At 37.6% G+C, this 27,155-nt stretch overlaps 1 protein-coding gene across 2 annotated transcripts in view; it reads left to right on the top strand.

Moving 5' to 3' along the window:
* YWHAZ (tyrosine 3-monooxygenase/tryptophan 5-monooxygenase activation protein zeta) overlaps window positions 1-24,084 on the top strand; it is a 35,558-nt gene extending 11,474 nt beyond the window's left edge. For both annotated transcript variants that reach the window (XM_055431714.2, XM_088844696.1), the window contains exons 3-6: window positions 16,142-16,265; window positions 17,251-17,414; window positions 17,496-17,591; window positions 21,915-24,084. In XM_055431714.2, the coding sequence (XP_055287689.1) occupies window positions 16,142-16,265; window positions 17,251-17,414; window positions 17,496-17,591; window positions 21,915-21,974 (444 nt within the window). In that variant the 3' untranslated portion in view covers window positions 21,975-24,084. The remainder of the gene's footprint in view (window positions 1-16,141; window positions 16,266-17,250; window positions 17,415-17,495; window positions 17,592-21,914) is intronic.
* The last annotated feature ends 3,071 nt before the right edge of the window (window positions 24,085-27,155 follow it).

Raw genomic sequence — 27,155 nt, 5'->3', positions numbered from 1 at the left:
GTATTGGCGGTCGATCGGGTGTCATCATGGAGAAGAATTGGGCCCATTGTATTGATCGGTGCTGGCTGCAAGCGTGGCAGTTTTTGATGCATCTCATCAATTTACTGAGCAGATTTCTCAGATATAATGATTTTGCCGGGATTCAGAGAGCTGTAGTGGATCACACCAGCAGCGGACCACCAAACAGTGACCATGACCTTTCTTGGTGCAAATTTGTCTTTGGAAAGTGCTTTGGAGCTTTCTCTCAGTCTAGCCACTGATACAGTCGTCATTGGTTGTCATAAAATCCACTTTTTGTTGCACGTCACAATCCGATCGAAAAATGATTCATTTAGAATAAGAGAACACTTCAAAACAACGATTTTTTGATTTTTGGTCAGCTCATGAGGCACCCACTTACTGAGCTTTTTCACCTTTCCAATTTGCTTCAAATATCGAACGACTGTAGAATGGTGGATGTTGAGTTCTTCAGCAGTTTCCTCTGTAGTAAGGGGATCAGCTTCAGTGGCTGGCCATTACCCTCCTCATCTTCAAGCTTCTCACCCCCTTTGTAAAATTTCTTGAGCTACCTTTGTTAGAAGTTTCTGGGCCAAATGTGTTGTTGTGAGTTGTCTCTGCTCCTTTACCACACATTTTGAACTTGAATTTAAAAATCGCTGTAATTTGTTTTTTGTCTTAACATTTCTGCAGTCTAAAATAAATAGCAAGTAATGTCATTAGCAAAAAAAGCAAGAAATGCGCATGAAAATAATGTATAACATAACCACATTTACTTTAAGAATGTATTCCAATACCAAAGGCAAAGTTCCAACAATGCAAAGCTGCAACTACTTTTGCACCAATCTAATAACTTTCTTTAATCTTGATGTCTTAAGTTCTTTTTGAGTTCAGGATTGGCTCTACTCCTTTATTCCCCTTAAAAACAGGACCGTTGACATTTGTATTTAATTTGTAAAACACGCTGCAGGAATACGATATGCTTAATATTTAGATGGCACAAGTTTGAATTTGGCTTGAGAAAAATGGCATGCTTAGCCACCCAATTCTTGTCAGTTACCATTGTACTAAGTTCATTTCTTTGCAACAGGTCATTCTCCATTTTATTCTCTAGTGAGCATTTCCCTATAATAATGAAAAACTTGTATGTGTAAAAATTGCTATGCAGTTGCAGTTTGTCATTGATGACAGTTTTGCATTTTCTGTTGACATATATTATGACATAACTGGTAGTGTGCTATAAAAGAGTTTTATATCTTGGCAGATTTCACTAGTTTATTCTGTTGACATTCTTTTGCTATAGTATAGGTCCTGGGGACAGCAGAGCATGGATGAACATAGTTGACTTGGTAGCAGTGTGGTCCTGTTGATGACACATTCATGTTTGTTTTTATTTGAATAGATTAGTAAGAGTTCAGCATATAATCTTTTTCTTAGTTTCTTGCAACAGAATTTGTGAGCTTTCTTCTGTTCTCCTCCAAATAAAAATGTTTATAACAGATGACAAAGAACATAAAGATAGTCCAAATGTTAATTTATAGAGTTAAGTAAGTCAAGCTAAGACTTTGTCCAAAGGGTTGACTTGTATGCATGTTCATTCTTTTAAAACCAGGAGTCCCAGGAATGCTCAATTTTTGTAGTACAGGGATTTGACTGACTTGAATTGCTTAATGAGTTGGAGAACGTTAGAGAAGTTAGAAATGTTTTAGTGGAAGTTAACTTGTGTCTTGCAAACAAGTTGGGAGATCTAGGAGTTCTTTCAAATTAGCAGTATTACCAAGGAATCCAGTGGTGAGTTGAATGTTTCTCATCCAGGTGATTAAATATAAACGTGTTTCTGAGATAGATCTGCTTCTCTTGTTGATTCAAGACTTGTGAATTGTCAGCTCATAATTATTTTTGCTTCTTAAAACATACATTAAAAACCGTTGCCCAGAATTTCAAACCACATTCAACCAAGGGACACTTGGTAAAAATCCTACTCAAAACACATTACTTTCAAAATGTTATTCTGGGAAATGGACAGTTGAGGACATTGATTTATGTAGGTAAGTTGTAGTATACTTAGAACAAGCAAGTTCTCAAATCAGTAATTTGATGAGTATTTTTCTGCTGTGTTTATGACATCAGAATCATGCTGTTGTAATGACCTTTCCTTTCAGTTTCCTCTTTGATAGTTTCCCCCTGATGAGAGAGCATTATCGTCAGACTTAATTGGATCATAGGGATAAGACTTGAAGAATAATCTTGTGTAACATTTCTAAAAAAGTAAACTGTTGCTTCTCTTTAAAAGGGTGGCATAACCTATCACAGTCTACATAGACTTTGCTGGTTTGAATTTTCTTCATTTTTTATGACCTTGGGCAAGTGTTTCATCTCTGTGACTCTTTGTTTCCACATATTCAAAATGGAAATGATAATAGTATCATCTACCTGTAGGGTATTTTATGTAGAGTTAATACATCTCTGTTGATATAAATAGCAAATATACTGCTTACTTTCTTTGATATTACTTCTGTGCTGCTTTGATATCACTGTATTGAGGCTTACTTTATTGGATATTAAATTTAAGAGAAAAAATAAATTTAAGAGAATATTAATAAGTTTAATATTTATTGATTACCTGCTATTTTATAAGCTGTGTGCTATAAAGAAAAGCATAATAAATATAAAAAGTCTCTACTCAACACTATCCGATAGTGGGATATTGCTGTGTAACACAGGGAGCCCAGCCTGCACTCTGATGACCTAGGGGGTAGGATTGGGTGCGGGGAGGCCCACCAGGGAGGGGATATATGTATAGTTATGGCTGATTGACGTCGCCCTATAGCAGAAACCAACAAACGCTGTAAAAAGTAAAATTAAAAAATAATACTAACAGAGGGGGAAAAAAGCCTCTGTTCATAAAAAATCTCAACAACCTAGAGGGGAAAGTGCTGTGTTGGTCAAATTCAGAAGAACTGGTCTTCAGCCTTCTATTTTAAAAGCGGCTGATAAAATCTGGTCCCACTAGGGAGCTGTACATAATATACAACGTGCATGTGCAAGTTTTAACATCCTTTGTGATGGAAATTTTGGAAAATGGAGCTTTGATTGGTGAGAAACTTTAATCAACATTAATGCCAGCTCTGAAAAGGGCTCCGGGGAAGGGGAGAAGGAAAACCCCCTAGTGTCATTTTTAGCAGTTACCAATCAATACTCAGTTCTTTTTGGTATGTTTCACCATCTTAATTTTTAGGAGGTGCATTTTGAGTCTTGGCTTTATCAAATTTCTCGTTAATATGTTAAAATTTATATGGTGCAGATTTACCAGTTCTTACTAATGGAAATGCATTCAATTAAGTGTCTGGTCAGAGTCCTGTATGATCCCATCCTTGAAGTTAAGCAACTCTGCCCATTTATAGCAGTGTGACCTTATCATTCATAGAACACCTAAAATCTTACTCTGTGCCAGCATTGCACAGAAAGTCAAAAAGTGTACACATACCAACCAAATCCGTTCATGTGTGCGTGTGTGTTAGTTGCTCCATCATATCTGACTCTGTGACTCCATGGTCTGTCCATGGAATTCTTCAGGCAAGATTACTGGAGTGGGTTGCCATTCCCTTCTCCAGGGGAATCTTCCTGACCTAGAGATCGAACCTGGGTCTTCTGCATTGCGGGCCCATTCTTTACCAGCTGAGCTACCAGGGGAGCCCAAAAATAGTTCTTGACACCACCTAATTCTCTAGCAGTTTTGGTGGAGCACTTTTGGAAGCAGCTGATGAAGTTGTAATTGAAAAGAAAGCAATCCAGCCACAAGAGGGAGTAAGAGAATAATTTCCAAATTGATGGGCCTTTTTTTTTTCTCAACGAAAATAGCCACTTTCTTTTTACAATTTTAGGGGCTCTACAGAATAAAGTGAAAGTTTGGGGAAATTCTCTGTGCATGAGGGAATTGTGCAATACCAGAATTTTTACCTTCTACATTGTGCTGTTGAAGTAAATTTCATAATGAGGATATTTAAAATGACATTGGTGGGGCTTCTGAGTTTTTAAATTGGGAGGTGAATTTTATTGAATCAATGGATTTTAGGCTTAAAGGAACATCTGCCCTACCTGGTTTTTTCATTTTCACAGATCAAGATGCTGAAGCACAAGATTTTGTCTAGTTGCTTGACTTGTATCAGTTCAGTTCAGTCGCTCAGTTGTGTCCAACTCTTTGCGACCCCATGAATCACAGCATGCCAGGCCTCCCTGTCCATCACCAACTCCCGGAGTTCACTCAAACTCATGTCCATAGAGTCGGTGACGCCATCCAGCCATCTCATTCTCTGTTGTCCCCTTCTCCTCCCGCCCGCAGTCCTTCCCAGCATCAGTCTTTTCCAGTGAGTCAGCTAGTCGCATGAGGTGGCCAAAGTATTGCAGTTTCAGCTTTAGCATCAGTCCTTCCAATGAACACCCAGGATTGATCTCCTTTAGAATGGACTGGTTGGATCTCCTTGCAATCCAAGGGACTCTCAAGAGTCTTCTCCAGCACCACAGTTCAAAAGCATCAATTCTTCGGCGATCAGCTTTCTTCACGGTCCAACTCTCACATCCATACATGACCACTGGAAAAACCATAGCCTTGACTAGAAGGACCTTGGTTGGCAAAGTATGGGTGTTTGTTAATCTACGAGAGATCCAGTTGCATTTAATTTGCAAAGAGTGACCACTTTTTGTTTTGTTGGAATTTCATGTATTTGAATTGTTTGATGAGTTGGATATTAGAGAAGTTAGAAGTGTGTTTTTAGTGAAGGTTAAATCCCATCTTGCAAGCTGGGAAGAATAACACTTTCGTTAAAAGTGATGGCTTTAGTTTTAAACTGTATTTTTAGAGTTTTATACTTGAAAATAACAGGAATCACACTTGAATGCCTTGTGCTTCAAGTTCTTGGCACCTTTTAATCATCGACATTTTTTATGCTTGATTGGTATAAACGTGTAATATCTATATTCTGACCTCTTTTTCTTTGTTGTGTTCATGGAAAAGGGCTGCAATAGTACAATCTAAAAGAGAGGAATGGGTTGTGGAGGCTTGGTCTTTTCAATGTACACATATCTAGTGAGGTCAGGCCAAAGGAGATGCTTCCCCAGCTGTTTTCAAATTATAGTCCATAAATGTCTCATTAGAAGTTGATTATTTTGCTTTGATATTCTGGGACTATTTACTATTTGCTTAGTGATTTTTTTTTTAAGGTGTATTTATGTTAATGGAAATTAAAGTGTGACCAGTTGTGGAATGTAGTCTGAAATGAATTGGGAACCTCATCTCCACCTCTCATATTTTTATTTACAAATACATCACTCGTTTTCATATTATCTCCTAAACATAAGTTTTACCAACCCAGTAAGGAAATTGGAAAAACCCAGATGAGCGTGAAAACGTTATAAGGTTGGAGAGCAGAACTCAATGATAATCTTCCAGAAAAAGAATGCTAGTAGGAAAATTTCCTCTTTAAATTTTTTATATAATGATTGTAATATTAAATAACCAAAAGGGAAAGTACCCTCTTCTACATACGGTAATTAAATGGTCTTTTCTAGCCTGTTACTTTTTGACTTTTTATTTTGAAATAATTTCAAATGTTCCCATATATCCTTTACCTGGTTCTCTTAATAATCAAAATCAATAAATTAATAAAATAATGGATAAAATAATGTAACCCATAGCACTTACAGAGTGTACCACCGTAATTGCCTAATTCTGGTACAGAATTCAGGCCAGGATCACAGTTTGTCTTGTCTCCTTACTCTTCTTTAATCTGTATCAGTTTTCCAGTCTTTGCCTTTTTACATATTTGCCACTTTTTTCAAGAGTTCTGGCCAGTTTCTTTTTTTGTTAAACTATTCCTCGGTTTGGATTCATCTGGTGATTTTCTCATGAGTAAATTCACATTGTGCATTTTGTGGAAAAATTCCTGGGAATGACACTGTGCTTTCCTTTCCTTGGTGTATCATATTAGGATACACATGCTGTTGTTCTGTTACCAAACCATTATTTTTAGGACATTATATTTTCAGATTTAAACAGCAGTGAGACTTCTAAAAACACCCTGTAGTATAAAAGTACCAATTAAAATTTTTTTAAGATAGATGTGCCCCATAAATAAATCAATGAAAAGTGAAAGTGAAGTTGCTCAGTTGTGTCTGGCTCTTTGGGATGCTATGGACAGTAGCCTGTCAGGCTCTCCTGTCCTTGTGATTCTCCAGGCAAGAATACCAGAATGGGTTGCCATTTCCTTCTCTAGAAGATCTTCTTGACCCAGGGATCGAACCTGGGTCTCCTGCTTTGTAGGCAGATGCTTTTGATAGTCCCTCAGTCGTGTCCAACTCTGTAACCCCATGGACTGTGGCCCACCAGGCTCCTCTGTCCATGGAATTTTCCAGGCAAGAATACTGGGGTGGGTTGCCATTCCCTTCTCCAGGGGATCTTCCTCACCCAGGGATCGAACTTGGGTCTCCCGCATTGCAGGCGGATTCTTTTACCATCTGAGCCACATAGAGCTAAATATAGTTTGCCAAAGTGCTAATGTCATTTTATAATGAATGGATTACTTTTTTGAAAGGGGAAGATATCCCAGCTATATAACTTGTAATTTTCCTTTGAAATTTATTTTCATTAATTGGCTTCATGTATTCTAATTGACAGGCTTCCCTTGTGGCTTAGCTGGTAAATCCTCCTGCAATGCAGGAGACCTGGGTTCAATCCCTGGGTTGGGAAGCTCCCCTGGAGAAGGGAAAGACTACCCACTCGAGTATTCTGACCTGGAGAATTCCATGAACTGTGTATAGTCCATGGGGTCACAGAAAGTTAGACACGACTGAGCAACTTTGACTTCATTCTAATTGACAAGCCAAATCATAGCCTATAGCCCAGTGATATGAGTGCTTCATGGCAGGTGGTCATTCTTCATAGTAAACACCTCAAAAAATTAGTAAATACCCATTATAGTCTATATAATGTCTGATTCTCATTTAATAAAGGAAGAATGGTGGGTTGGAAAGTGTTCAGTGCATTAGAGAAGCTTTCCTTGGATGAAGTTTGGAAAGAAGGTTTTGGAAAGAATGCTGTTGTAGTTGAATGAGGGGGTGTATCATGGTTTTCTGTCTGAAACTCCTATTTGATCTTGGTGGCAGAGCTTTACTACCAAAATCAAGGTGTTCCGACTTCCAAACAGATTTGCTTCACCTTACTCCCTCAGGCTATTCTCCCACCCTATCTCTGGTGAATTTTTGTTGTTTTTGTTTTCCTTAGTTACCCCCTCTAGAGTCATTACATAGAACCTAGAGCTTATCCAGGGGTCCTGAAAGCATATAGGATGTACCTAGCTTGTCCTTTGGCTGCTATTTCTGAATATATGTGCTTAGAACAGCAACCAGACACCTGTCATTTTTGAACGATTCTGGGTCTTTAATGGAGAAGGAAATGGCAGCCCACTCCAGTAATCTTGCCTGGAAAATTCCATGGACTGAGGAGACTGATCGTCTACAGTCTGTGGGGTTATAAAGAGTCGGACACGACTGAGTGACTTGACTTTATTGACTTTAGGTCTTTAAAGAAACAGAATGTTTTTCCTCTTGGAGCAAAATATTCATTATCTAACCATCAATATCAACTTCAGTAATTTGCATCACAGTTTACCTAAACTATTTTAGAGGTTTGGGAAATGATGAGCTCTTGATAGTCAAGATTGTTCTAAATTTCCTCTGTTACATTTCAATGAGGCTGTTAAAGTAGCATGTTAATTTGGCCTTGGGATTTGATATTTGAGTGCCTAATATGTGCAAAATGTGTGTCTTTAAGAAGCCTGTAAGCAGGTTGAGAATACATACAAGAAAAGTTGAAGGTGCAAAATCATAATTAAATTTTACTTTATATTGTTTGAATAGCAGGTGTTGTACTGCGTAGGACACAAAGTTAAAAAATTAAACTCTCCCTACATCATCCCAGTTCCTCAGAGGTAATCTCTAACAGTCTCTTTTTTTTTTTTTTTTTTTGTATCCTGGGAACTTATAGTGCCTGTGCAAACAGTTCTGTCCTTGAAGAATATATACAAGTAGGATCATATAGAAACTGTTCTGTAAGTTGTATCCACACACACAACACTTTGTATGTTTTATGCTTCATTCCGTATTGGCACACAACTTCTTTTTAATGTCAGTATAGTGTTTTATGAGTATAACATAATTTATTAGTCCATTGTTGATATTGGCAGAAATTAGTGTATTGCTGAGAATTAGCTTGAGGGAGAACATACCTTTCGAGCTTGGTATATTGAAAAGTGGATGGTTCAGATGGCTTTAAGTCAGTCAGCAGTTCTTAAAAGTGATCTGTGGACCCTGGGAGTCCTGTTAGGGGAGATTCATGAAGTTGCACCTATCTTCCAGTATCTCTCTTACAGATGAGAAACCTGAGGCCCAGAGAAATTCCAGAACTTTGTCAAGTTGACATAGCTAGTAAGCAGTGTTTCCATAGCTCGTGCCCTTTACATGTTTGCTGTAAAAAGAATAAGTACTAATGGAAAATGTTTCTTTTATCTTTTGTACTTTGATATAATTTAATCCTGTATTTTAAATGAAAGGGTTTTTTGTGCATTATTTCACCACTTTTACTAGATAAACAAACTTTTGATGATTGAACCTGAAGTAGAGTACTAAAATTGAGAGTACAAGCACACTAAAGCAGATTTTTGAATGTTAGGATCCCCAGGTCTTAAATTTACATCTGAGTACTAATTTACATCTGTGCCTACTCTGTCAGGAACTGTGACTGATGCTTTCCTATTTATATTAATACTCATTTAGACCTCATGGCTGCCTTTTGAAGTAGAGTTTCATTTTAATCAATTTGTATGTTTTTTATTAAAAGATAAATCATTGTATAAAATTAAATTTCGTTTAATTCTTTTATAGGTGAGAAAATTAAGGCTCTGAGAGATTAACTTGCCTGAGATCTCAAAATTAATGATGAGACAGGGATATAAGTTTGCCTGATTTTAGTTTATATTGTTTCTATTACCCCAAACTGTTGCTTCAAGAAATGCTTGGATGCCCAGAAATTAGGGCTTTGCCACCACCAGGTCAGCAGCAGTTTTGGTGTTTTAGGGTATTCTCTAGTCTTGATTGTTCCTAAAGAGTTGATGTTTTACTCTTAATTTCAATCTGTAGTCAGATTGAAGGACAGTGAGAGAGGTATATCATTAGAATAGAGCTGGATTTTCACTTTACAAACCTTTTATTAGAAATATTTGACCATGATTAGGATTAAATGTTTATTGTAGTGGGGGCAGGTTGAGCCTTTAAGAAGGGCAGTCAGAACTAGATAACCTGTCAGTTTATGAGGTTCCTTAGTACACTCCTGAAGTCAAAAGCATTGACATTTGGATCAAGACATGTGTTAGAAACTATTGTTTATATATTCTGCCTTGGGTAGTTTAACTTGGGGGCAGAAATCATTACTTCACCCCATATATCTTAAGTGTTTTTACAACCTAAGAAGTTAATTGTACTTGATGCTGTAAAGAAAAAGAAATCTTTTAACTCTAAAATCTCAAACCCTACATAATTTGTCTGTTGATGAGATTAAGGTTCAGCAACCTCTCCAGAATTACATCATGTATTTAGCTTGGATTATGAACCATTTACAGAGACATTTCAGATGTGGATTTTATGCTTCCAGTCCCGTTATTGAGATGACTACTGCATAAAGTCAGAACATATATTAATTCAGCAAATTGATTTTAGGTATTTTTTAAATGACCATGATTATCTTTAAAAGACAGTAGCTATCATCAAAAACATTTTTTAAGTGCTTGAGAAACTACTGTGAATCTAAATCAAATTCTATTTCAGCAAGGTCCTATGTGTTAACATGGTAGCCTCAGTTAAGTGTATGATATTAAAGTGTGTTTGACATGAAAATCCTTTTCTGTTATAAATTACATTTAAATTAGAAAGTCAGTGTACTATGTTATATGGAGAATTTTACAAGTGAAAGGTACATTAGTAGTCAGCCTAACCTTAGTTTTATAAGAAATTTTGGCACCTTGTTTGCTTCTTTCCTTGTATAATACTGTGTCTCCTTTTAAATTCAGATTGTCACAGTGTCCCAGTTGTCATCACCTTCATTGTACTATTATACATGAATGAAACATAGGCGGTTGTATTGTATATCTAGCGCACGGTATTCTGGTTTATGTATGTTTTGAAAATAGCTATTAGTTCTTTCCTCTTTGTTTTCTGTTCTCCAATTTTTCTTATCACTGCTGCTTTCTAAGAAGTGCAGCTTCCTTCCTTTTTTTCCCTTCTGTTTTTATTCCCATCATGGTCTTGTCCTTTCCATCATGCTTTTCTCCTCTGGCTTTTAAATCTGGAAAATTGAACTTTGTTCAGTCTGATAAATTAACATACTTTAATCACCTCTAGTTAACTTAATTCAGTAAATTCTATATCTTCCATATCTCAGAGTTGAATGAAACCACATCTGATTTATGAATCTCTGAAAAATAGTGATTTGCTCCTTTAAAATTTCTGTAAGAAGAGTAGAACGTGCTATCTAATGAGGTGACCTATTCCAAATTTGTTTCATAAGTTTTCTCATACTGAGCAGAAATCTGCCTCTGCCTAAATTTAATCTTGTCTTCTGGAGCCATTCATGTCATATTTTTTTCAGTTTTCATGACTCTTTCTAGTTTCATCAACATTCTTGCCTGCTTTCCTGGATACCCTCCAGTTTGTCACAGCCTCTCTAGATATTTTGGGGTGGGGTGTTTGACATCTTAGTTCCCCCACCAAGGATCACTTGATCTTAGCCAAAAGGCCGAGAAGCGATCCCCACCAAGGATCAAATCCTTGTCCCCTGCAGTGGAAGAGAGGAGTCTTAACCATTGGACTGGCAGTGAAGTCTATTTTTAGAGATTTGGGCTCATCAGCACAGTGTACAGCTAGAACATCATCCTTAACTTTGATTTCTATTTACTGTCTCTGAGTCATGTTCTGCAGCTTAGTAGGCAGAGAAAATGTAGAATAATGTAGAACGGGTCATATTGCCTCATCGGAGTTGTACCTTTACAACTTAGTTGTAGTTTTGAGCAAGTACACTGCTGGGCCCTGTTTGTTGTCTTCTATGAGATGGGGCTAATTGTAGTTTGTACCTCAGAAGTGAGGTTATGGAAGGATATATTAATCCATCAAAAGTGCTTAATTCAAGTGTTGAAAATGCCATTTATTACTGATGTTTTTACTACTTTTCTGAATTGTCTCTTGCTGCATAACAAACCGATAAAAACTAAAACAGTGATTTAGTTCTTTTTCATGACTCTGTGGCTTGTCTGGATTCTTTTGGACAGTTTTTCACATGGTGTTGGCTGTAGTCATTCGTTGCTGTCTTCAGCTGGGTCTGAAGTATCGTGTGGCTTCACTAAACATGTCTCAGGACTGGAGCTGACTTGACCTTTCTCTCTAGCAGGATAGTTTTTGGTTTATTTTTTTAACGCTGGCTTAGGGCTCAAGGAGAGCAATAGAGGAAGCTGCTAGTACTCATAAGGGTTAAGTCTGGAACTGGAATAGGAGTCCTCTTTATCGCATTCTGTTTGGTTAAAGCTAATCAACAAAGTTAACCCTCTTGACTCAGGAGCATGGTGAAGGCCATCTGCCTTCACCATGTCAGTCTACCACAATTCTGTTCTTTCACATATAGCCTTTTGAACCAAATTTAACCTTTAATCCAGTCTTTTCTTGCTATTTTTGTTTAAATCTTAATGGTTTTTACCTTTATGTCATCAAAAGATTTTAAGTTTGTCATGTATCCCTGTGTCAACTTTTTTAAGAGCTCTACTGAGGTATAAGTGACACAAAGAACTGTATGTATTTGTTTAATGGGTACAGAGTGATGAGTTTGCTTTCTCAACTTTTTGTAGTCAGCATTTCATCAGAAACATTCACCACTTTGTTGACACTTGGTCCTTTTGATCTATCATTAGGTCAGTAAGCAGCCAGACTTTTGCCTTTTGTTACTTGTAGGTTCCAGTTCAGTTCAGTCGCTCAGTTGAGTCCGACTCTTTGCGACCCCATGGACTGCAGCACACCAGGCTTCCCTGTCCATCACCAACTCCCGGAGTTTACCCAAACTCATGTCCAGGGAGTTGGTGATGCCATCCAACCATCTTATCCTTTGTCGTCCCCTTCTCCTGCCTTCAGTCTTCCCCAGCATCAGGGTCTTTTCAAATGAGTCAGTTCTTCGCATCAGGTGGCCAAGGTATTGGAGTTTCAACTTCAACATCAGTTCTTCCAGTAAACATTCAGGACTGATCTCCTTTAGGATGGCCTGGTTGGATCTCCTTGCAGTCCAAGGGACTCTCAAGAGTCTTCTCCAACACCACAGTTCAAAAGCATCAATTCTTTGGCATTCAGCTTTCTTGATAGTCCTATTCTGACATCCATACATGATCACTGGAAAAACCATAGCCTTGACTAGATGGACCTTTGTTGGCTATTGTCTCTGCTTTTTAATATGCTGTCTAGGTTGGTCATAACTTTTCTTCCAAGGAGCAAGTGCCTTAATTTCATGGCTGCAGTCACTATCTGCAGTGATTTTGGAGCCCAGAAAAATAGTCTGTCCCTGTTTTCACTGTTTGTTCCATCTGTTTGCCATGGGGACCGGATGCCATGATCTTAGTTTTCTGAATGTTGAACTTTAAGCCAACTTATTCATTCTCCTCTTTCACTTCCATCAAGAGGCTCTTTAGTTCTTCTTCACTTTCTGCCATAAGGGTGGTGTCATCTGCATATTTGAGGTTATTGATATTTTTCCCGGCAATCTTGATTCCGGCTTTTGCTTCTTCCAGCCCAGCATTCCTCATGATGTACTCTGCATATAAGTTAAATAAGCAGGGTGACAATATACAACCTTGACATACTCCTTTTCCTGTTTGGGACCAGTCCGTTGTTCCATGTCCAGTTCTAACTGTTGCTTCCTGACCTGCATAAAGATTTCTCAGGAGGCAGGTCAGGTGGTCTGATACTCCCATCTCTTTCAGAATTTTCCACAGTTTGTTGTGATCCACACAGTCAAAGGCTTTGGCATAGTCAGTAAAGCAGAAACAGATGTTTTTCTGGAACTCTTACTTTTTCAATGATCCAGCAGACGTTGGCAATTTGATCTCTGGTTCCTCTAGCTTGGAGAATTTTGAACATTACTTTATTAGCGTGTGAGATGAGTGCATCCAGTTAATAGCTTTAAAAAGTAGTTTTTGTTGTGATTGTTTTATCAGATGTTATGGGTAAATTCAGCGTTCACCTTGGAGGAAGAGGTACTTAATTGCTAATTGAAAAATTCTCAGTGTGAGTTGCCATAATGTAAAACAGTGGTTTTTAGAGAGAAGCTACCACTCGTAAAAGATGGGTTACAAATTCTCATGACATTTATTGACACCTTGCCTAAGTAACTTCTCCAAGTTTGTATACTTATTTTAAATGATTTACCCTTAACTACCTGCATATGTTTGTGTCCTTCGTCTTTACAAATACACAGTGGGTTAGATAAAAGTCATTGGAAGGTGGGGGACATGACGAGGCTGTGTGAACCCTTGTTTCTGCAGCGCCCCCTGCTTGGTGTTTTATCCTTGTTCTGTCTTGCTCGCTGTTCAGTGCCTCACACAGTGGCGTTTAAGTTTTGGAGAATAAGTCATGTAAAAAAATGTATATATCTGTTAAAGCAGTAAAATGTGAATTAGAAATACCTAGATAGAGAACTGATTTCATGGGTAGGCTTTTACTTGTCACTTCTTTCATTTGGAGATATTCTTTGTATAATCTTAAATTTACATAAATGAGCCAAAGAGCAGTTCACAATTGAATGATATATGGAGCCTTCTTTAAATTTATATATATATATATATATTTTTTTTTTCCCCTGCTGTTTAGTTTAAAGTTATTTGTGAATTCTGGTTAATCACAATACACATTTTCTTTAGTTAGACTTCATAGCGTAACCTTTAGCCTAGCCAGTCAGAAGTGCAATTGATCCTTCCAGTTGTGGAGTGCCATAGTCTAAACCTAGACTGACTCAAAAGCCATTATGCTATACGGTCTCCCATAGTTGAATGAATAATGCATTTTGTATTAAGATATAAAACTTGAAAAGGCTTGGGCATTTAATTTTAAAAACCACTATATTAAATGGAACGCTCTTACGCTGTTGCGGCAGATCCTCAAAGACCAGCCCTAATGTTCACAGTGTTCATGCCTCAGAAGAGGATGATGGTGTCTAACGGACAAAACGGCAGCAAGTTTGAATTCTCCTAAGTCTTCGATTATAGGCATTCCTCCTTCAGAGAAGGCAGTGGTGTTCCAGACCCAGAGGATTACTTTATTTCTAGTCTGGTTGAGGTTTCACGCCTGTGTTTGTGTACCCTCAGTTGTGTCCAATTCTTTGTGGCTCCATGGACTGTAGTCCACCAGGCTTCTCTGTCCTTGAGATTTTCCAGAAAGAATACTGGAGTGGGTTGCTATTTCCTACTCCAGGGGATCCTCTCCACCCAAGGATCGAACCCGCATCTCTTGCATTTATTGGCAGTTGCATTCTTTACCGTTAGCATCACCTGCTGCTGCTGCTAAGTCACTTCAGTCGTGTCCGACTCTGTGTGACCCCATAGACGGAAGCCTTACAATTTAACTAAATGAAGGAATGTATGACAGAACATTTTTGCAGCTGAGAGATGACAGCTTGGGTGTCGTGTACTAAGAATTTTCTTACCTACCAAAGTGCTCTTCTGATTTCAGGCCAACTAATAATCACAGGAAACATTATTTCAGGTTGAATTCTGTCACCTCCAACCTTTTCCTGTAATGCATTGCAACCTGGTCCTACTGCCAACTTGGAACTACCCAGTTCATTTGAGTATATGTAGTTTTACGTTGTAGGAAGGGGAGAGAAGCTAGATGAAAGCTTACTCACCCACTCACCATTTGAAACAAGATAATGGGATAAACATAAAAAGTTAGAGTTATAGCATTTTTCAAACTGTTTGGCATATAAGGAAGTGCTGTATAGACCAAACTACTGGACAACTACAAGAATAGAAACCAAGAATTAAATACCCTTATTCCTTGTAAAGATTGAGACTTGTTTGGGGTTAAGCCCAGTTGAAAACTGACTTTGATTCATAGAGTATATTTAGTAGGAAGTGGAGAATTTTTAAGAACAGTAGCCATTTTGCCTAATTGTACTGCTGAAATATTATCTTTCTCCTCCTTAAAAAAAAAAATCACTAGTTTATTGTGCCTTAATCCCCCTAATACAGTGAAGTCATGTTTTTCTGAAATCATTTGTAGAATGTTAATTATTAGCATGTAACATTAGATTGTTACAGTTTTGAACAGAATTATGTAGGGTGAAGTTTTACTTGTTTGGAGTGATTGGTAAACATTTATCTTATTAGCTGAGAATCACTTTAATGAACTAAAGGTTTACTCTTCAGATCTTTAGTTCTCATACTCCTACCAGTGTCTTAATTTAGATAGGAAAAATAGAACTTTGAACAACTTTTTACCTTAGAAGGTATTACTTTAATTGTAGTCTTATAAATGAAGTTTTGTTCTGCTTCCTCTGTCATGGACTCTGGTAGTGTCTATTATATTAACAGTTTCTGCTTAAGTCATATACCTTCATAGTCTCAAAAGGTTAATTTCTGTCTTTTTTTTCCATTTTAGTGTCTTGACTACCTTGAAACTGAAAAGTTTGCAAGTTAAATATATACTAATAAAACATAATAACACATAATAATAAAGTTTATCAACTTTCATGCTTTCACATTCATTGAAACATGCAGTCTTTATCAGCATGTAAATTAATAATCACTGTGAGAGAAAGGCCAGTATTCAAATTAACCTTAAATAGTAAGTTGAACACTAATTTCAAATTTTAAGTATTGCTGTCCAAATTGCTTCTGCTTTTAAACCACAAATTTATGACCCTACTACTTTCAAAAGTAGTAGAATTGGTGATGACTGGATATTAAAATTTTATCGCTTATGTTGTGGTGTGTGTTTTGGAAATGGCAGATTCTTTCAATTTTCTAAATATTTTAGTCTTACTATGACTGTTTCTTTTCTCCCCAAGTCTCTTTTGGAAAAGTTCTTGATCCCCAACGCTTCACAAGCAGAGAGCAAAGTCTTCTATTTGAAAATGAAGGGAGACTACTACCGCTACTTGGCTGAAGTTGCTGCTGGTGATGACAAGAAAGGTAGGCTGCCTCAGCCTGTTTGCTGGACGTTACAGAGTAACAGAGGCCAGAGGCGGTCTCTTCTGTAGTGAACACAATAGTTCTGTTGTTTTTTAATTGCTTAGAAGGACGAATGAAGAGCAACAAATAGACTCTGCCCACTCTTCCTTGCTCTTTCTCCCTTTTCCTGTTTCTCTCTCTTCCCCCAGTCCCTGTCCCTCCCTTCTTTTTTTCCTTTTTCCTGAGACTGTACAGTTGACTCTTGAAGAACACAGACTGAGCTGCACAGATCCATTTACACAGTGATTTTTTTTCTCTGTAAATATTATGTGTGTGTGTTAGTCACTCAGTTGTGCCCGACTCTTTGTGACCCCATGGACTGTAGCCCACCAGGCTCCTCTGTCCATGAGATTTTCCTAGCAAGGATACTGGAGTGGGTTGCCATTTCCTTCTCCAGGGATCTTCCCAACCCAGGGATCGAACCCTGGTCTCCTGTACTGCAGGCAGACTCTTTACCGAGTGAGCTACAGTATTATAGTACTACATTATACAAGGTTGGACATGAAGGGCCAGCTATAAAATTATACTCAGATTTTCAGCTGTATGAACAGTTGGTGTCCATCCCTGAGCCCTGTGTTGTTCAAGTGTCAGCTGTATACCTACCGCCTAGTAATTGGTTTCGTAAAATGTATGATTGCTCACAAGTCAATTTTATGTATAGAAATGTTTCCTCACAATTTTAAGACATAGTAATTACAGCATAACTGTAGAGCAGTACAGACTAATTAAAAATTATACTGCGATGGTTACAGAGTTATTTTTGTCTTGACATTGATCAGTGACTAGGGTAGGTTTCTAGAAGCTTATTTTTTTAATTTAGGAGCCAGTTTTAAAGTTGCTGCAGCTTAGTGTTTCAGAATTTATTATTGGATAAGTAAAGATTTGGTTCAAGGGATGAAAACAAAGTACTTTTCATTGATACATTTTGGTGCCTTTTATTATCCAGGGATTGTGGATCAGTCACAGCAAGCATACCAAGAAGCTTTTGAAATCAGCAAAAAGGAAATGCAACCAACACATCCTATCAGACTGGGTCTGGCCCTTAACTTCTCTGTGTTCTATTATGAGATTCTGAACTCCCCTGAGAAAGCCTGCTCTCTTGCAAAGACAGTATGTATTTTTTACCTGTTATGTGGAAATTCAGTAGTCATCATTATTTGAGCACTGAAATGTCTTTTTTTTTGGTCATAGGCATTTGATGAAGCCATTGCTGAACTTGATACATTAAGTGAAGAGTCATACAAAGACAGCACGCTAATAATGCAGTTACTGAGAGATAACTTGACAGTAAGTAACTTACAGCACCGTGAATGGTTAATTAATAATGAAGAGATTATAGGCACATTTCTGTTTTATTGTACTTCCAGATACTGTGGTTTTTACAGATTGAAGACTTGTTGAAACTGTTGAGCAGGGTTTGCTCATCTCATGTCTGGGTCACATTTTGGTGATTTTCAGTGATTCAAACCCTCCAATAAAGATTTCAGTGGCTAAAGGCTCAATTGACGATGAACTTTTTTTTTTTAGCATTAAAGTATTTTTTAATAAGGTATGTACATTGTTGTTTTAAAACACATAATACAGTGCAATAGACTGCTGCTGCTGCTGCTAAGTCACTTCAGTCGTGTCCGACTCTGTGCGACCCCAAAGACGGAAGCCCACCAGGCTCCCCCGTCCCTGGGATTCTCCAGGCAAGAACACTGGAGTGGGTTGCCATTTCCTTCTCCAATGTGTGAAAGTGAAGTCGCTCAGTCGTGCAGTATGGTGTAAATATAAATTTTATATGTACTGGAAACAAATTTATGTGACTCACTTGCTTTGATTTCTGCTTTACTGCAGTGATCTAAAACTGAACTCTTAATATCTCTGAAGTGTGCTTATATGTTACGACAGGAATATTTCTAGTCCTTTTTTTTGTTTTTAATGTAAGATCCTATCTGCTTTAAAAACTGAAGAAAACCATCTTACAGAAGCTGAAATATTAGACGAAGGACTAAAAATGTGCCCTTTTACTAGTTACATATTTATTAAAATTCAGGTCTTTAAAATAATTTTGTAACTCATGGTTTTGGGCTTTCAGTTATATAGGTCATTTTATTTTTCATTTCAATGCAGATAATTCTGTTCCTTTCATTTTAGTCACAGGAGAGTTTTGCTTTTAGTTTCAAAAGTATGCTTAAGTTATCTTTGAAGTCCATTAAAAATGGTGACCCTAAAGTTGCCTCTGTATTCATGTAGGGCTTCTCTGGTGTGAATCAGAGGTAAAGAATCTGCCTGCCAGTGCAGGAGACTTACAGGTTCGATCCCTGGAGAAGGAAAGAGCAACCCACTCCATTATTCTTGCATGGGAAAGACCACGGTCAGAGGAGCCTGGCGGGCTACAGTCAATGGGACTGTAAAATAGAGTTAGACATGACTTAGCAACTAAACAGCAACAGTATTTATGTAGTTAGGGGTAGGGCATTTTAATAACTTTAGCTATAAAATTTGAGATACTCTACATAGTCTGACATCTATTTTGTCTAGTCTCTTAGGGAAAAAAAAATGACTTATTGTGGCAGGTTATGATTACCCTTTTTTGTATACTGTAGACTGAGGTCCCCAACCCCTGGTCCATGGACTGGTACTGGTCCGTGGCCTGTTTAGAACTGGGCTGCACAGCAGGAGGTGAGTGGTGAGTGGGCAAGTGAGCAAAGCTTCATGAGTTTTTCCAGCCCTATCGCTTGCATTTTACTGCCTGAGCTCCGCTTCCTGTCAGATCAACAGTGACTTAGATTCTCATTCAGGTCAGTTCAGTCTCTCAGTCATGTCTGACTCTTTGTGACCCCATGAATCACAGCACACCAGGCCTCCCTGTCCATCACCAACTCCCGGAGTTTACCCAAACTCATGTCTGTTGAGTCAGTGATGCCATCTAACCATCTCATCCTCTGTCGTCCCCTTCTCCTCCTGCCTTCAATCTTTCCCAACATCAGGGTCTTTTCAAATGAGTCATCTCTTCGCATCAGGTGGCCAAAATATTGGTGTTTCAGCTTCAACATCAGTTCTTCCAATGAACACCCAGGACTGATCTCCTTTTAGATGGACTGGTTGAATCTCCTTGCAGTCCAAGGGACTTTCAAGAGTCTTCTCCAACACCACAGTTCAAAAATATTCTTCTGCACTCAGCTTTCTTTATAGTCCAGCTCTCACATCGGTATATGACTACTGGAAAAGCCATAGCCTTGACTAGACGGACCTTTGTTGACAAAGTAATGTCTCTGGTTTTTAATATGCTGTCTAGATTCTCATAGGAGAACAATAAATGTAATATACTTAAATCTTCCTCAAAACATCTCTTGCCCCTGCTCCATTGAAAAATTGTCTTCCACTACATTAGATCCTTGGTGCCAAAAAGGTTGAGGCCTGCTGCTCTCGACTGAAAAACATTAAAACCACAATGCCAGTATCACACTGAGAAAGTACACAGTTAATTCCTTAATAGTAAATTTTTCACATTCAGTTACCACTTGTTTTTTTGTATTATCTTTGTGTTGTATATTGTCTTCCCTCCCCCCCAATAGTTTTTTTTTTTACTTGCATTGAAATCCAAATAGTCTACATATTGCAGTTGATTGATACGTCTCTTTGGGCCCATGGGTTTTCACATTCTTCACATAGATACTCAATTTGAAGTGACCAGGCAAAAAAGTGCTAAGTATCTGTCATGTGCCAGATAAAGAGCTAGAAGTGAAGATTCCTTTTCTTTTGGGGACTGCGCATCATAATATACATTTCATTTTTCTCAGCTTTATTTTATCTAGTCCATTGCCAATTTTTTGAACCAATTATATATTCTAGTGTTGAATGTTCTCAGCAGTTTTTTGAACTATATTGTATACTTGTTAATTATTAAACACTGAAAGTTAAGAAAGTGTAATTGGGGGCTTCTTATACACTTGGAAGGTTATTTTCAAGAGGTTATGGTATAGTCCATTATAGAAGAGCGAATAATTTTATGTACATTAAATGAAAGAAGCACTGCAGTTTCTTAGCTAATTTTTCATATTTTTCTGGTTTGAAATGATGAGGTACTTCTAAAAGGTAGAATTTGAGACCCAGTCACTACTGAATTGTATTGTCAGCACTTTTTGAGAAGGCCTGATCTGAAATATATACTTGAAGAGCATACTACAACAGCTGAGTAAGAAGAAAATCCAAGGTTCAGATTCTGATTTTGTCACTATTATGTGCCTTCTCTGAGCCGGTTGATCGTCCATTCACTTATATGTCAAGCAAAGAAATTTTTTGTAGAAACTAATATTTGAGTCTGAATCCAGTTGACAAATACTGTCAACACATAACCCTGGGAAGAGAAACACACCTTTTATCCAATTTTTCATGTTTATCTGGAAAATATAAGGATCCTTGAAAGTTAGAAGTGGAAAGGTAATTTTGAAGGATAATTTTATTTTGTCTTACAAGACTCCCAGTTTGATAAAAGCATACAGACTTCTAGAGATCATTCAGCTAACTGTGTGGTTGTTCAGAGTCTCCTTTCTAGGCCAGAAATATATTTGATTAATAAAACTAATGGGTAATTTGGGGGATAGAAAAACATTAAAAAGGTTCTTCTTCCTTCATTTTCCAGTGTGAAGCAATATAGAATTTCAGCGTCATCTTGAAATAGTCCTTCTGTAATTACCTCTAAAAATCATTGTAAGGTAGTAAGACTTAGAAAAAAAACTGTTAATATTTGAAGCAGCTGAGATAATTTTAAGAATAATCTTTTTAACCTGATGAAAATCTGTAATATTAATCTAAAAATCAATAGGCCTCATAGTCCTACCACTTTGAGACAGTTCAGTTTTTACCTCTTGTAAGATTTGGTTCTGACCATACTGTTTTGTATTCAACTATATATTTTGAATCAGACAGACTCACAAAGGGTATGTTTTCCTAAACTAAAAATGTTAGTAAAGTTAAATTGTATTTTAGTCCAGACTTGCTCCTGACTCTTGAATGTCATATAGAGTGTGGGACTCTCTTTAGAGTGGGAGTCTGAAGCCACGAGGTAGAAGTAGTCAGCCTGAGCTCCTTGAGCATGGGCCGAGTTGAGGGTTCTGGTTTAGTTGCACTGAACTTACACACTGCAGCTTTTGAAGCTATAATCTGATAGCTATTGATGTTTAGAATTGGCATTTCTATGATTTCATCTACTTTTTCTTTACCTTCTATGAATAGCCAAGAATTTCCTTAATCTGATTTTGTTATTTAAAGACAACTCTGGTATGTGTTTACTGTGCTTACAGAATGATTAGGTAGGAAATAAATGTGTTATACTGAGATGTTTTTTAAAATTTATTAAAGTATAGTTAATTTACAATGTTTTGTTAATTTCTACTGTATAGCAAAGCTATTCAATTACACATATACGCATTCTTTTTCGTATTACTTTCCATTATGGTTTAATCACAGGATATTGGATAGTTTGCTGGAGCTGTTTTATATCTTGAGGCTATTTTTTTAAGCATTCCAATAATTGTGCTTACATTCTGGTACCTTGGCATATATAATAAAAAATTTCCAAGCTGAAATATACTAAAAGTTCTTTCTTTCTTTTTTAATTAGTTGTGGACATCGGATACCCAAGGAGACGAAGCTGAAGCAGGAGAAGGAGGGGAAAATTAACCGGCCTTCCAACTTATGTCTGCCTCATTCTAAAATTTACACAGTAGACCATTTGTCATCCATGCTGTCCCACAAATAGTTTTTTGTTTACGATTTATGACAGGTTTATGTTACTTCTATTTGAATTTCTATATTTCCCATGTGGTTTTTATGTTTAATATTAGGGGAGTAGAGCCAGTTAACATTTAGGGAGTTATCTGTTTTTCATCTTGAGGTGGCCAATATGGGGATGTGGAATTTTTATACAAGTTATAAATGTTTGGCATAGTACTTTTGGTACATTGTGGCTTCACAAGGGCCAGTGTTAAAACTGCTTCCATGTCTAAGCAAAGAAAACTGCCTGCATATTGGTATGTCCTGGTGGGGAATAAAAGGGATAATTGGTTCCAATCACAAGTGTAGTTGTGGGTACTTTTTAGGTTTGGAGCACTTACAAAGCTGTAGTAGAAATGGATAGCCCGTGGATATTGCATGTTAAACCATGTAATATCTGTGGAATACTCAGACTCGGTGTGCACACCGTTGACTGCAGCTACAGAAGTGTTCCTTTAGTTGTGACCCAATTTACTCTGGATAAGGGCAGAAACGGTTCACATTCCATTATTTGTAAAGTTACCTGCTGTTTGCTTTCATTATTTTTGCTACACTCATTTTATTTGTATTTAAATGTTTTAGGCAACCTAAGAACAAATGTACAAGTAAAGATGCAGTAAAAATGAATTGCTTGATATTCGTTACTTCACGTATATCAAGCACAGCAGTAAAACAAAAACCCATGTATTTAACTTTTTTTAGTTTTTTTTTTTGCTTTTGTGATTTTTTTTTTTTTTGATACTTGCCTAACATGCATGTGCTGTAAAAAATAGTTAACAGGGAAATAACTTGAGATGATGGCTAGCTTTGTTTAATGTCTTATGAGATTTTCATGAACAATCCAAGCATAATTGTTAAGAACACGTGTATTAAGTTCATGTAAGTGGAATAAAAGTTTTATGAATGGACTTTTCAACTACTTTCTCTACAGCTTTTCATGTAAATTAGTCTTTTGGTTCTGAAACTTCTCTAAAGAAAATTGTACATTTTTGGAAATTTATTCCTTATTCCCTCTTGGCAGCTAATGGGCTTTTACCAAGTTTGAATACAAAGTTTATCATAACAGTAAAATACTACTAAGAAACCTACTACTGTTCCCAACCATGTCCTATACTCCCCCCTCCCCCTGAAAATTTTTTTCAGAGACGGGGAGTTGATTGAAAAAAGTAATGTTCCATTTAAAATTTTGGTAATACGGCATTTTCTAACTTAGGAAGCCACAATGTTCTCGGCCCATCATGACATTGGGTAGCATTAACTGTAAGTTTCGTGCTTCCAAATCACTCTTGTTTTTAAGAATTTCTTGGTATTCTTAGAGCCTGCCTTCAATTGTGATCCTTCCTTCTTTTGGTCAGGCACACAGGATTACCTTCTTTAGCCTCTGTCTCGTCACCAACCATTCCTACTTGGTGGCCATGTACTTGGGGAAAAGGCCGCATGATCTTTCTGGCTCCACTCAATGTCTAAGGACACCCTGCTTCCTTTGCTTGCATCCCACAGACTATTTCCCTCTTCCTATTCACTGCAGCGACTCTCTCCTGAGTTGATGAGATTGTGTTATCTTCCTATACACCCTACCTATCCTGAATGGTCTGTCATTGTCTTTGCCTTTAAATTCCTTCCCCTTCCTCTCTTTAAATAATGATGGGGCTAAGTAATACCCAAAGCTCACCCTACCAACTATTTCCTCAGTACCTTGCAGAAAACACCAAACAAAAATAACCGTTTTAAAAGAGGTGTATTTTTTTTTCTCCTAGAATGTAAGCTCCTCAAGAGCAGGGACAATGTTTTCTGTATGTTCTATTGTGCCTAGTACACTGTAAATGCTCAATAAATACTGATGATGGGAGGCAGTGAGTCTTGATGATAAGGGTGAGAAACTGAAATTCCAAATACTGTTTTGTTGTTTGTTTTATTATGACCTCAGATTAAATTGGGAATTAGCCCTCTGGGACAATTGTCCCAAATATTACATTCAAATAAAAGTGCAATGGAGGCCTTGGGGTCTTTCTTTCAAGGAGTAAAAGATCTCTTATGCATTTGGGACAACATGATAATGCATCTTCACTCACAGCTCTTTTCTTTTTCTGTTAATTTCTCCTGACCGCCAGGCCAGGGACATGAAATAAACTTTTTATAGCTACAGGGAATGAAGCTAGACTGAGGAGATGGATCTTATTCACGTAAATTATAAATAAAATCTAAAGCTTGTCTCATTTGCCTACTTATGTGCCTCAGTCATCTGCTAAGCTAGTTTGATTCTGAAATTGTGGTAAAGTTTCATTAATATTAGCTGTTAGTATGTTTCTGCATAGTAGTGCCCAGTAGATAGATAAAGATTTCAACCTGAGATTTTTTTTTGCCTTGAGATCAAATAATTTTATTACATTTCTTAAATTGCCCCCAATTCAGGCTTCATGTCTGTTTCTGTCAGCAGTCCTAGGAATTTGGAGACCTCAACAATGTTTTGTATTTGGTGTATGTGTAGTATTGGGGTTGTTAAATGTATATATCCACTTGAGAGCAGTGCCTCGTGAGTGGGCATCAGTGTGATCAGTTAAAGTCTGAATTTTGCTGCCACTTTGGCCTGTGGTCCTGGCTTTTCCAGTTGGGGTGGGGGTCAAAGAGGATTAAAAGAACATAATGTCAAGGGGCTTAGTAACTATAGAAGTTTTCTTGTCTTCCCTACAAATAGTCACCAATCTTGCCATGGCCCAGAGCATATTTTTAAAACTAGTTAAAGCCAGTTTTTAATCTGCAGTCAAAGGTTTATTTGTGGTCAGGTCTTAAGTTTATTGGGCTTCCCTGGTGGCTCAGATGGTAAAGTGTCTGCCTGCAATGTGGGAGACCTGTGTTCCATCCCTGGGTTGGGAAGATCCTCTGGAGAAGGAAATGGCAGCCCACTCCAGTACTTTTACCTGGAGAATTCCATGGACTGAGGAGACTGGTAGGCTACAGTCCATGGGGTCGCAAAGAGTTGGACATGACCAAGTGACTTGACACTATTGATTGATGGTGAGATGTTTAAAAGTCTAGTTGACTGAATGCAGGTCTAAGAATTTGAGGTCTGTCACATACCATATAGGAAATTATAGTGGTGGAATCGAAATACCTGCAGTCTTAAAATGGTGGCTTAGACTAGGCACCTGGGAAATGGCTGGACTTGCATCCTTTCCTGAACGTGAAATTGCATCTATAAAGTACTTTGCTGTTATCTTGATGTGACTGACAGCAATCACAATCTTGATTAATTCTAGCTCCTTTAAAAATACAAGAGACCTGAACATAAGATCTGCTTACTGGGTCTTCATAGGTCCTCCGGGTTTTTTTTTTTTTTTGCCTGTAAGGAAACTGATACTTTTGGTATTAAGAAATGGTATTTAAGAACCCATCACAGTGGTAGGTCTACTTTAAAAGTGAAAACTGAGAAAGTTGCTTGTGTACATCCAAGTCTGGTTATACTACTCACCTGGTCCTTTGAAGTCTCTTGACTGTCAAACCCCAAGTGTATCAAGGACATCTGCTTCTGACATGTGTGTCCATAGTATGCAAGAATATCCAGCCATCGTGCTGGTTAAGCAAGTATGTGTGTCTTGGATGCAGAAACCAAGATATATTGAATGGATATACTTAGGCACAGCTATTATCAATCCTAGGTGATGCCAGGGATTCAGTTGAGTATTTCATGTAAGTACTCATGAGTACCATAAATTTCTGAAAACCCAAACTTACTAAAAATTAAGTCATTGGTAAAGTTATTTCCAATTCAAGAACTTTAAAACCTATCAATATTTCAGTAGATACTTAAATTTTTTAATATTAGAGATTGGTTAGGGCCAGCCACTGTTGTGAGTGTTTAAGGTGGATTTTGTCAGACTTGGAGAATGGGTGGAATCTGATGGAGGTTGCAGTCTGTACAAAGGCATCAAGATAGGAGAACTTAAAAGACTTCCCTGCACTCAGGTGAGGAGCCCTGTGAGAGTGTAGGAAGAAACAGGCTCTGCTTTCTTAACACCTGTGGCTTTTCACTTGTAATGCTTTTGATCACATCAGGCTTGTCTAAAATGCTTACTTCCAGCACCGAGTCTCAGGGATTCTAATTTAAGTTAAAGCCCAGGGATATGTGTTTACTTCATGAGCTATAATAACTTAGTGTCCACATTGCTGAAGTCTAGGTGAAGAGGAGAATATGTAATGTTTGGGTACTTGAGAAAAGAAGGGTGTGTAAGACATTTCAACAACTGCCCCCCGCCCCCAAAAAAGCTTCCGTCTGCAAAACAAAAGTCTGGATCTGCTTAGCAGATCATGTTTCCTAAGCAGAGAAACATGTTTTACCTGTCACAACAGGTTTTTCACTTTACTGATTCTGAATTAGTTTGGGAGCAGGTATTAAAACTTCTGCAAGAGGAGAGAGGTAACACAGAATTTTATTTTATTTAATGAATGCAAGTTCTGGTTTTCTTAACTCCCGTCATGCACAAAAATCAAATCCAGGGAGTACCCTGGCGGTCCAGCATTCAGGACTTCACACTTTGACTGCAGAGACTGCAGGTTCAGTCGCTTGTTGGGTAAGATCGCGCAAGCCAGGCAGAAAAAAACCAAACCAGAAGAATGAAAGATTTAAAAGCAAACTTTGGAATGGTCATAAGATGTAAGTGAATAACTTGCTGACCTTGAAGTTTGTAAGGAAAAGTCTCTAGTAAAGGTGGACCCAGAGAACTAGAAACATTAAAGCACAGTCAATAAATGAACCTTAATATAAATTCAACTGTATAGGAATTTTTACACCTGGAAGTGGAAGGAAACAACAGGAAAGACTGGACAAAAAGCGAGTATAAAGAATTATAATAAAAGTAGGAAAATGGACTAAGATTCAGAACAGGCATCTTTATAGAAGAAAATATCTAATCACTAAATATGTTAAAAGAGGCTTAACAGAAATGCAAACCAAGACCACAATTTAAATTACTACCATTTTACTCCATTTGATTGATACAGAGTTTGAAAGTCTGGCCATACCTGACTTTGGACATGATATGGATGGAAATGTCACATATGGTGTTGATTGGAGTTTAAATTACATACCTT

Source organism: Moschus berezovskii, chromosome 16, assembly GCF_049115385.1.
Source record: "Moschus berezovskii isolate FMDL1 chromosome 16, NW_MosBer_1.0, whole genome shotgun sequence".
In the NCBI taxonomy this organism is placed as follows: Eukaryota; Metazoa; Chordata; class Mammalia; order Artiodactyla; family Moschidae; genus Moschus; species Moschus berezovskii.
The sequence above is the reverse complement of the archived record's forward strand: the minus strand, read 5'-3'. Positions and strand labels throughout refer to the sequence as shown.